Below are 12,722 nucleotides of genomic sequence, written 5' to 3'. Positions count from 1 at the left end.
CTACAAAGTATCTCCAGGACCTCAAAACAGAGCCTACAATAAGACAGAGGTTCCATATGAATGAGTCACTGAGTAAGAAAGACTAAGTACTTTAAAATGGGAAATTGAAAAAGATCAGAACTAATTGTAACATTTTCTTTTTCTAAAAAAAAAATCCCCTTTGCTAGACTTCTTCTTTAAGAATATAACCCTTTTGCCCATGCTGATGTAACATCTTTGTGCTTTTGTGCTTTACTCTTATTTATGTTGTATTCCAGTAATTTGTTCACTATAAATTGAATTGTACATGAAAGACTACAATTCTGTATTGTCAATTCCACTGTCTTTCAAATTTCCATATATGCCATATAAATTATTTGAGTAATAACAATGTTGATTTCTGTTACCCAAAAAATTTTTCACTCATTTTTAATTGTTATACATATGTTCTCTTTAAGCCTGTATTTGGAGGAAATTCCCATAAAGTCTATGGATTCAAAAGATTCCTCAAAAATTATAAATAAGCTTACTTTAAGTGAAAAATTTAAATTTAAAATTTTAATTATAATTTAAAATTATAAATAAGCTCACTTTCTCTTTAAGCCTGTATTTAAGAGGTAATTCCCATAAAGTCTATGGATTCAAAAGATTCCTCAAAAATTATAAATAAGCTCACTTTCCTTTGTGGAACTTTAATTAATTCATTTAACATATATTTATTTTACAAATATTATGTCTCAGACGAGACGATAGAATCAGAGCAAGTCCCACTTATTTACAGAACTGAATAAATTTTCTACTTCTAATTTTGCAATTGTAATATTGTCTACAGCTTTAATATTGATGCCTGATGCACAAAAGATACTAAATGGACACATTTCATGTGTTCCAGTAGCAGTGGAGCTCTCTGATTAATTTTTCTTCACTCTTGCAGATTGTAGTAAATGGTTCATGTTCAAGCAATAACAAGGTCTCTAAAAACTAACATCCACCAGGCATTAGTATACTCTTAGTGGCACCTATCAACCATGTTCACTTTTTATTAAGATTAAGTTTTGATTGGTTATTAGCCAGTCCATAAAACATTTATGTTTTGCATGTCCAGCATGACAGTACCTGTCCTTGAGGAGCTTGTATTTATGGAATAATTATTCACAGAACACATTTAGGGAGAAAGTGCTGTCAGTGGTTGATTGAAACAACACTCAGACCAGGAAATGGGAAACTGGAGTGGATAAAAGCAGAATAAGTCTCTGATAGGATGATGATATGGCTTACATCAACTTGATTTAACACTATAGTAGACTTCCTAAGATTACATGATCTTTTTCAAGTTTCAAAGTCTGGTAGAAGCAATGGACACAAGGGCTAGAATACACTGTCCATCCCTAGCAGAATACTGACCACCTAAAGGAAGAGTCGAAGGGTGTTTGGCTATATAATATGAACTAATATGTCCCTGGATAGGAAAGGGGGATACTTAGAGATACTACGTTTCTTCTACTTATTCTAGACATTTCTATTCTGTACGCTTATCCTGTATCTTTCAAATAATGAAAGAAATAATCATGGTATGTAAATGATAGACTAATCATCTGGTCTTACATCATTACCAAAGTTTGTATTTGTCATATATTTCTGAAACTTACGCTAATCTTTGTCATGTCTCAGGAGAATTCTCTGAATATATAAAAAAATTCATTATATTTATAATCATTTCTGATGTAAACCTTTCTAAGTATAAGAAAACCTCAGAACAGGTTGACACGAACAAGCAAGCTATCTACATGGCATAAATAATGACAATGGCACCTGCAGTGAAAGCTTTCCTCAAAATGCTCTCGTGTAAATGCACTGCTTAAATTCTGCTGCAAATGACATTTGTTTTCTGCAACGAGCATTACCTCCTCTACTCCTGGCATATGAATGTTTCTGAGGCTTAGTTTCATAACCAGTCAATTTACCTCTTGCTTGCAACCAATTACTCTAGGGTACTTACATATTCTTCATAAGCCTCGCGGGCAGGAGGAGGGGGTGCCCTGTATCCTGGCACTGTTGCTGCCCCCCGAGCTCGAGGAGTAGGGACACCTCTTGCGATGGGGGGCACTGGCAAGGCTCCACGGGTCACAGTCGTCCCTCGAGGGGTGAGGACACCTCGTCCCGGAGGTGGGGGAGGAGGAATGGCACCCCCGCGGCCCCTAGGGGAAACAGGTCGCATAAAGATGAGAAAAGGCAACAAGAGAACTATAACAGATGAAAATTCCCATCTTACAGCCTTTATACAATGGAAGAAAGCCAAATTTATGTTTCTCTCTGTCTGTGCCTGTGTGCTTTTAGTAGAGATTATTTAAGATGTAAAATGTTTAATCTCCATACTAAAATATATTCTATAAATACTATGATTTATTCTCATGAAAAGTATTGATGTTTTCTATTGTATAATCACAAAGCCAAAGTAAAAGAAAAGCCAGAAAACATATACCACTTTGATTCTATTCCAATTTGCAAAGACCAACCAAATCAGCACATTCTGGACATACAACTCACTGAACTCTCTAGGAACTGAGTTTACGCATGACTGTCCTTCCATGCAGCAGGTTATTGATAGTGATGTGCTATGTTGTCATTTACAAAACAACTATCGGTTTGCACTTTGATAAAATGTGTAACTCTCAGCATGATATCATTCTGCTTAATAGCATAGCTATGTCCGAGGCCACTTGCAATCAGAATTCCACTGCCACTGACTCAGCATCATGCATGCCATCCCCTGAGCTGATACAATCACACACACAATGTATTTTCATATGGTTACTATGGTGCTAGTGAAATATATTACTATTCTACAATAAAAGGAACAGAATGAATACTCTGTATTGCAGTTCTTGACACAAAAGTAACTTGCATTAAAAGCATGAGATCAAATTGTTGCAGACTTTTGTGGTATTCTGAGAATATATAGAAAGGTTGAGTGTCTGAAATCTTTGGGCAAATGAATGGTTATTTCACTTTTTATGATGTCTGAAAGGCTGGCCTCCAGAAAGTAGTGCTTTCAGCAGGAACGCTAAAGCTTTGGGAAAAATGATGATCGTTGGGATGTCAACAACGACGCTGGCTGCACCCACATATGGGATGTAGGTTATGCTTTCTGCTATGAATAGCAGCCAGCTGGCTCTTTCTTACTTGTAGAAAATGAACTTTTAGAAGTGAGGAGTAAGAATGCTGGTAAAGCTTTTAAATTTTTAAAATAGATTACAGAGCTGTGGAGTAGAAAACTTATCAGAGGACATAGTGAGCTAATTTATGTGGAACAGTCTCCTAGACCTAAGGATACAAAAGAACCAGAAATCCAGCTTTGGCTTCAGGTACAACAGCTCAGAATACAATAGTCTACATTAGCATCATAACACAAAGCAGATCTGCAGAAAGGATATAAATACCAATTTTACCTTCGCTGGCCTCCCAGCACCTTTCTTTATCCTCAAAACAAGACGAATGTGCAGCCAGGTTTTGCAGTTCTGTCCTAGCTGCCTGCTCAGTCAGGCATTTTAATTCTCTCAAAAGTGTCCAGGTTTGGTAACATGTAAGTCAATTAAACTATGTAGTTATACAACTGAATAATTTAGTAAATGTTTTAATTCCCTAGGTGTGAAGTATATTTTTTATAATGAGTAAAATCGAGATTTCTAAACATGTAACAGTTCTTTCTGCTACACATTTACATGGCGCTCATATCAAATTCAATTTTTCATTTCATCCCTTCACCAGTTGACACCCAGCCCAGCCCCAGGAGTCCTTCCTTCGGAGTCTGGCTCATCACCTCTTATACACGCCATCGTTTCTCTGGAATATTCACCCTGTTGCTGCCTCCTGTCCAAGAGTCACACTACCTATTTTAGAATATTGTCTGGGGCTAAATCTATAGATTTAGTACTTCTTTCTTTATTTTTCTGACTTCCTCTGAGAATATTTTCTGTGCTTAAATCTTCGCCTTGTGCTCAGCCCTGAACCCACTGTACTCAGTCTGGTTCTTGCTTTCACACTGCATGCAGACTGGGATCACTGGGGTCTCCAACTACCTCCTTCCACCCGCACTGGGCTCGTGCCTCTGAGGGTCTCGTAGTGCTTCTTTATTAAAGGTAGACATATTTGGAAGCTGTTTGTTTGGACTTTTATGCTTCCCACAGGCCTCCTCCTCCCTCTTTCTCATTCCTCACCTCCCTTCACTACTTCCCTTCATGGGATCCCTTTGGAGTATGGGTGTTTCCAATTTCTGTCCTCAATTTTCTTTCCTTCTCTCATGGATAAATCCTGCAGTCTCTAATTCTAACAATGGGTGTTTACTCCCTAACCACAAGCTGTGCCCTGCCTTAAGCTCATGGGATCAGAAAGTTCTATAACTTGTCTGTATAGGAGAGTTACCTGAGGATCTTTAAAAAACTCCAAATTCTAGACCATTCCACCAGTCAGTTAAATGAGTTTCTGGAATCAGAAAGCTTCCATTGGTTCCAGAGTACTGGCTGACCTGAAACCATCTTCCTGTATGCACTACTTAATTTAACTTTCTTGACAAGCCTGTCAGGTAGCAGTTCTCAGCTACTATAAATGATGATAAAACACAGCACAAAGAGAATGTGCCACCTGCCCCAGGTTGCAAAGCAATCCATAGAGCTTGGATCAATTATAGGGATAATTATATTCTTCATTTAACTTGATCCTTCACCTAATCTTAGTTGATAATATCAGTTGCTTGCCAGGCTAGACACCAGAGACTCATTTTTGTCTTGGGCTGCCCTTCTTTTCCAACATCCAATTGACATTAATTCCTGTAAGTTTTAACCTCTACTGTGACTCTATCTCTACACTTAAGGGCTGTTCATTTCTGTCAGTCTTGGATCACGGACTTGCTTTCCACTGGCTGTTGTGCCTTGAGCCAGTTTTTCTTTATCCCTCTGTCTCTCTCCCAGTCACTCGAATTCTCATGACCCTTTGCTTTGGAAACAAATATGATTTCTCTTCATTTAACATTCATGAGCTCTATGTTATTGTTTTCACTATAGTAAACAAAAGCTTTTAAAATCTGCCCCGTATGTTTCACTGTCCCTGGCTTTCTCCACCTCAGATCTGCAGTGATGATGTGTGTAAAGACGTCTTGTAGTTTCATTCTTCACTATGTAAAATAAAGCATCATGATAATTTATAGAGTAGTGCTTTGTTCTTTGCTTTGCATTATTATGGAAGATTAGTTATCATAGATATGTTCATTGGAATGTAAATTCCTTTAAATATATTTTCAAAGTATTATTGAAGTTTGAAACTACTTTAGGTATCATTTTGAATGAAATGTGCCTGAATAAATTAAGAAAGTAGCAATTTCATAAATATGTACAAATTAGCATGCATTAACTCATATTTTCCAAAACTTTCAGATCAATATGATTATCTTTTTATGAAGCTATGTATTTATTCATTTCTAATTGTAGATACATTTTTACTATGTTGTTTGAATTAGAAAACAATAAAGCTATGTTGTTTAGTTTCATTAATGCTAATGTAATTGTTAATGCCAATACAGACTTGAAAGTGAGGCATTATTTTCAGTATTAATTTTCTTTTTGTCTGTTTTCTAATATATGGGATTTTAAAAAACAAAAGATTTCAAATTTTTATCTAAGATGATATTTAAATATCTAAATACTGCATTGTTCTGTAACAAATTACTAAGCAAATTAAAATTTTAGAAAAAAAAAAAAGCTTAGCCAAAATTAAAATCTTACATAGATCACTAAATTATAATTATAGTGTTATATTAAGGAATATTAATTATGAAACAAAATATATTCATATGATAATTTTCAATATCAAGACAAATAAACAGAATACTTTTCAAATGATTCTAATTTCAAGTAATATAGAAGAAATGTGGGTTTGCTTTAGGCAGCCTAAAGAGACACCTTAACTACATGATGGACAGCTCCTAAAATTGGCATTTCTGAGCTACAAAAGTGGCCACTTCCTATGTGTTAGTTCATGTGATTAAACTCATTTAGGATGGTTTGCAATGGCATCAATTCACAGTCCACCCACAGGAGATCTAGAAACGTACACATTTGTACAAAACTGGTCTGGTCTCATGAAGTATACTATACAAAAAGTATAGAAATTTCCAGAAGTAAAAATGTAAAAATTAAGCTCTAGAACATTTTCATAAGTTTTCTCTTTAGTTAACCTAATTTTTAGAATTGTCACACTTTACTTCTAAGTTAGTTTCATCTTTGATATCTCACTTGGAAATTAATTATTCTGAACCCATTTCTGATAACTGTGGGACTTTTTGAAGTATTTATAATTTAACTGTTGAAATCAGTGATATTTTGACAGTGGTGGCTGAAAATATTTGGGCTATAATTTGAGATATAAATTAAATCTGTAGAATAACTTAGCATCTTGAGATAATTTCTATGCCATATATGAAATATTACTCTAGATCTGTGTCCTTTAGAGACGCAAAGGCTGATGGTAATAGACTGAAGAGAACAAGTGCATCCACAGTCTGTCTGAAGGCTATGAACGTTGTTTATTTTTGTCCTAACTTTTTGCAAACCTATGCCTTCTTTTAAAAGCTTGACAAATTTAGAATCCTACAAAACAAATTCTAACAGAGAAAGGATCCAGTGTGAATAAAATCAAAGTGATTTTTATTTTATAAAATCAAATCAGATTCTCTCTGACCACCAAGGATGAAACGTATCTGCACTCCATATGCCTCTGCCAACAGCAGTGCAAGAAGTGATCTGGGTTGGTGACATATATATTACTTATATCTGTCTATCTTCCTTTTTTACCTTCAAAGATTAAGTCAATTCAAAGGCTTTGTGAGGCACAGATAAAATGTAAGTTTTCCCTGGGTGCAAGGTTATCCTGTTAAAGAGGCAAATGTTTGTGCATCTATTTATTCTGATCCTGGAAATGAAACAAGATTATAGAGGGTCTCGGGTTCGCATCCTTACTTTTGAAGAGTAGTTGCTAAGAGCTCAAATTGTGAATTCTGGAACAAGACTGCCTGGGTGAGCTTAAGTAACATTGCATACACCTTCAATGCCTCAGTTTCTCACGTATAAATGGTGACTACTCCTAGTATGTGCTGAGTTTACATACGTCACCTTACTGCTGCATGACAGTCACTGCTACTGTTTCAGTTGTGGTGGTGGGATTGTGGTTGATGTCTGATTCCTAGTGGTGGTCTTGACAGACAGCAGGACAGCAGATGGCTGCCACTGCCCCATGCTGCTAATTTGTTTAAAACGGGAACCAATGTACCTTGAAGGAGCCGTGGGAGCTATCCTGATCCCTCTGCCTCTGATCCCTCTGCCACGACCAGAGTCCTCTGAGCCATTTAAGTAAGATAATTCTCGTAGTTGTTCCTGACGAATTTCATCATTGTAGTCCTAGGAGAAAAAATATGACCAGAAGAGTTGAGGAGTTTAAAAGGGACATGAAGTTCTTAGAGCTCAAAAAAGAACAGAACAAAACAAAACACAAAACAATAAGAAAATAAACCTTTGTGTTTTTTTTAAATCTTTCATGCAAAAATCTAAGCTTATACAAAGAAGGTATATATAAACAAGATATATAAAGACATATAAAGAATATATATGTTTCTATGTATACAGCGATTGAAATTGCTTCTTTCATCAAGAAAGTACCCTGCAGAACATCAGATTAGATTTCCTGAGTCATCGCTTAAGGTGTTCACAAAAAAGAGAAGGTAGTAATATAAAATAAGAAGTTGGAATGCACCTCAGCCATGAGAATTATTAACAAATAACATCATTTGGATGATTATATGTAGATGGTGAATGAATTCATGATTTTCAAATAGCTTTTAATGCATAAACCAAAACAGGAAAATGCCATGGCCCAATACAGACCTGGGAAACTGTAGAATCCCACCAACCAACCCATTATGCAACTCATAAAAACAAGGATTTTGTATTTGTTTTAGAACTGTGGTTATGGAACTGGACAGTCATAGTAGAAGGTAGATTTTTCAATAACAACCAGTAATTCAAACAAAATCAAAGAGGCTGTCTTTAAACTTCATCGACATGGAACTGTGTGAGTCATTTTAACATACCAAAGAGTGGATCTGAGTCATTACAGATGAAGGTTTTTTTAAAGAAAAAGTGCCAGTCATATCTGTTTGTCCTTTGAAACACACACACACACACACACACACACACACACACACACACACACAGATGTCCCTGGTATAAAGTACAAAATTTAGTTACTATTTGTTTTAAATGGCCAATCCGATCTATTATTCCTTTCTAAACACACCTCTAACTGAACTCAGTCTAGTGGGCTTTCTCGTGGTGGTGGGAGGTCAAGGAATTGAGACTAGAAATAGTTGTAGGGGTGGGCCGACCGACTGATATTGGAGGCCATGCTGTAGGATGAAAAGTCAAGAGTGTTGACTTTGTCTACAATGAGCAATGCACATTTGGTTCCACAGACACTGTATGTGTGTGTTACAGTAGTAAAATGAAGACTATGCACACACACTCTTGCCTGGAAACTGGTGGAGACGGGTCTGCCTGCAAGATCTTCTAATGTGCACCTTTACCTCATGCTGCAGAAATGGCCTTGATTATAAGCACAATGGAGCATCACGGCAAAGCATTCATTTTCTTCTTTTTAACATGTTGCTTTCATGTTTATTCTCCTCAGCACCTATTATAGTGATGATAGGCTCAACACAGCTGATAAAAGAGCTGTACAGTAGAAAATTAGAGTTCTATCAAGTCATGTATTATTCAATTTCTACCTCCTAATTTTTACATTCAAGCCTCAACTACACTGAAGAATTAACATGGCTATTATTTTATTAGGATCAGAAGAGTAATGAATTGCTACTACCAAGTGAAGTGACCAGCTGCCATCAACAGAAACATCAATCCCATAAATCCCACATAATATTGCTGACCAGAAAGGAAATATTTGTAGCTTCCTCTCTGAGGAATACACATACTCATTTAGAGTCCTTAGGAATTACAGAAAGAGACTGACTTTGTTGACAATGCTGAAGCTGAGAAAAAGTTTAACAAATTGCATATACATTCATTACAAATAAAAATGTAGCTTAATGTACAAATATTTTATACCTGAATCAGAAAGTATTCGCATAGAGATGTGGTCCTCTTTATTATATATTCATAAAACAGATGAAAAAGAAAAATAAAATGCAGAAGAGGAGAAAAGAGAGGAGGAAGAGAAAGAGCATACACTAAGCAGATGGGTGATACAATGGTTCTGTTTGGTTAGGGCTCCCTGTATCCACACAGCTCCCACCACACAACTCTGGGATTGGTCATAAGATCTGCCTTGGTGTACAAGATAATTACAAGAAAAAAGTGACAACAGCACAGCCTGGAAGAGCACATGTGTGTAGGTATCTGCCCTTTCTTATCACTGGAAACCCTTATATCTTCAGGAGAAGAAGTCCAAGCTAGCTTCCTGGGTCCAAGAGACCATGTGAGAGAGATTCTAGTCACCCTTGCCCTCCCCACCTCTACATCTGAGTCCCATGCCTGGAAGTGAGGACATTCTAGTCTATCTAGTCCCAGTCAAGATACTCGGGAGAGAAAAATCACCTAGTAATCTCCAGAAGCAGGGGAAATCAGTAATAAATGGATGCTCTAAGCCTTCATATATTGTAGTACTTTGTTTTGAGAAACATCTCCCAAACACAGAAGGAAACACAAAGGAGTCTGTATGCAACAGGAGACACACTTCAGATGCACAAACGACCAGTCTGTCCCCAGCCCTGTATGGTAGGAGTATTCTGGGGCATATATAGTACCTGTATTTGTTGGAGCAGGTGCAGTCTTTGTGGTAAGTTAATATATGTGAATACCATAGCGTAGGATCATAACAGTTTGAATTGTCCATTAAATCTCTTTGTTTCATGCTTTCCAACACAACTGAACTGGAATTCACCTCCTAGACAGCAATCTGTCACCATGGAGAGTTTCTGCCATCTTACTCACACAATTATTAGACACGGAATGCTGTTATTCTTTCATGTAAGCAAAACCACTAGTTAATAATCAGATTCCTTGTGAGGTTGGTGGGAGACACTCTGTTTTAAGAGGTGGTTTATCTTCTGAGCTATGGTGTTCAAAATAGTGGAGATCTGTAGTGCAGGTTCAACTGAGCAAGAAACTCAGTTGAAATCTTATTGCTCCCAAGATCACACTACCCAAGGATGTCTCTTAGCTGATGACCAAAAGTGTTTGCCATAAATGCTCCATGGATACCAAAATAGCTCCACTCATGGAAACATGGTCCACTTGATGCTTCGTGGTTGCATTATGGACCTGCTAAATCAGCTTTTAACTTTACCGCATCAAGGTAGTCCTGAGGGTCCCCCCGCTTTGCGTTCGGTTCAGATACTGTAGTGGGAGGCTCTCTGGTCTTCTTTTGCTCCCTCAGGCTTGTCTCAAGAACATTTTCCTCTATACGCATTTTGGCATCTGCTTTTTAAAGGTGCTCAATTAACAGAGGGAGTAGTGACAAAATCAATTTCCCATGATCAAAAAGCTGAGGGCTTTGGTAAACTCCCCATGCTAATGCTGGTGGGTCATATTCCACGCAGCACACCTTGAACTGATTAAGTTGCTCTAATTGCATTCTTCTACTAAAGGTGGTTGTTAGATACGCTGAGCATTATTACACTGATTATCAAAATAAATAATCAATACTTCTAAGAAAAAAAGTGTAAGTTGCCCAACTATTTTCCAACACTTTACTTAACAAAAAATATTAAAGACTAATGGAGGTGGACAGACACAAAGCGTGTCTTGAGTTGGACTTAGAGCAGCTTTGCAACAATCTACTGTCTGCATGTCTGTGTTAGGTATCAGAGACAGGAGTGCCAAATACCAGAGCACCCTGGTAGAAAGTGTCCCAAATCTTAATTTTATTTTTTCTGTAATCTCCAAAGATTTTTTGCTATTGTGCTACTAAAATAAACTTTTGAGATTATGTGACACAACAACAAAGTTATTCATAATGTTCTCTGTATGCTCCTTTTACCCAGGGTGAAGTAAATTTACACTATGAGAATTTCCATGAAATTCACGAGTCTTCCTTCATGCCTCTCTGGCAAAGCCCACCCACTGTGACAGGAGACGATGTAAACAGTACACACAAAGCTCAAAGTACACAGATGTTTGGATGTTCCTAGCAAAGAGTTATGCTCACCGTCTGTACACTGAATGTATATGCATAATCTTGGTTTTGCACACTCCTGTCCATCTGTTGTGCTGGCATTTGGCCCAAATACAAATTGGAAAGATTATTTTACAGGCATTTGGATGCCAGGTAATGACAGGTGTAGACAGGCTACCTGGGGGCACAGTGAGAGACTGTTTTCCTGCCAATTCCCTTCTGCTGAGACTCCAGGGCCACTGGTGCCACATATTTAAAACTGTGATTAGAGGCACCGGTAATGAACGACTCAGCTTTGCCAATGCCAAGACAGCCGGACAGCATTGGGGGAGATAAAATACAGTCTGCAATGCTTCTGCATCATGACAAAGGTGTCCTCAGTCCCTACAGTGAGGGCAGGGCCCTTTAACCAGAGTAATAAACAAGGAAGTGTGCACCCTGTGCCAGCATCTGACTTGTAACTGAGTTGGGATGGGTAGACAAAGAGAACTAGGCCAGAAAACAACTAGTGCTGCAGTGGGTGGTTTTTAGCAGAGTGGCTCAGGCTTTTAGAAAACATCTCAGAGCCAACACTTGGGACCAGAAATATCATGAGCGAAATGGAGTCCATTGGGTCAATTCAGATTGATTAAGAATCTGCTCAGGGCATGACTTTGCATAAAGTTTATAGAAAGAATTTCTAAAACTTATCCATCCCAGGAGATTGAATACTACAAAATAAAAGTGTTGTGGACTTTGTATCTTAAATTGCTAGTAGTGATAATTTCTGTTATTGAAGAACTTTTTTCTTTTCTCTGTAATTGTTTAAATCATATCACTCACTATGTAAACATAATTAGAAAATAAGATAATAGAGATTGGACGTAGATACCCTGCATTCTCTTGGAAAGGCTTACTTTCTGTTTTGTTGATTTCATTAAATGCTGGTCACTTGCATATGAAACTAAGTGTCCCACTTGATCGTATGTTGCTGCCTTTGTAAGCAGAGGCAAACCTCTAGGTAGGGACAACTGGACTCTTGGTTCTAGCAGGGCCCATGCAGAATCACTGGCACAACTGTAATTGCGCTCTGAAGAGGAAAATAACATTTGTTTGTTCTCAAGCTTTCCCCAAGACTCCTCACACCACAGTTCATTTACACGGTTTTCCTCAAGAGCATCAGTCAGCTGCATGTGTCACCTTCCATCTCCTGGCAGTGGACACACAGCAGGGGTCAGAAGCGATTGTGTTCTGCACAGTGAGGAGGGTTGCTGCAAGTAACTACTGATAGTGTCAGCAACCATGGACCTTGTAGTTCCTCACTAAGATTCCTTTCTGCCTTGGCCCTCCTTCCTTGTCCAACCCTTTATCCTTCGAAACAACCACGACACCTGCTGTCTTAGAATCACCCCCCAAATCAGGTACTTTAAGACCAGTCAGCCTCTACCAAGCTGCTTGTGTCTGTCAAGTCGTGTGACTAGAACCTGGTATGAAGAGCTGGCATTCAGGTCATTATCTCTCTCCAGCGC

The 12,722-nt window shown here is 37.8% G+C and overlaps 1 protein-coding gene across 1 annotated transcript in view; it reads right to left on the bottom strand.

Moving 5' to 3' along the window:
• The window catches only part of Khdrbs2 (KH domain containing, RNA binding, signal transduction associated 2), a 457,500-nt gene that overhangs the window by 175,436 nt on the left and 269,342 nt on the right, over positions 1-12,722 (bottom strand). Inside the window, exons 5-6 of the mRNA XM_005406879.2 lie at positions 7,300-7,427; positions 1,979-2,177 (exon numbers count right to left, since the gene is read on the bottom strand). Of these exons, the coding sequence (XP_005406936.2) occupies positions 1,979-2,177; positions 7,300-7,427 (327 nt within the window). The remainder of the gene's footprint in view (positions 1-1,978; positions 2,178-7,299; positions 7,428-12,722) is intronic.

The sequence above is a fragment of the Chinchilla lanigera genome, unplaced genomic scaffold (assembly GCF_000276665.1).
Source record: "Chinchilla lanigera isolate Chin_1 unplaced genomic scaffold, ChiLan1.0 scaffold00101, whole genome shotgun sequence".
NCBI lineage: Eukaryota > Metazoa > Chordata > Mammalia > Rodentia > Chinchillidae > Chinchilla > Chinchilla lanigera.
The sequence above is the reverse complement of the archived record's forward strand: the minus strand, read 5'-3'. Positions and strand labels throughout refer to the sequence as shown.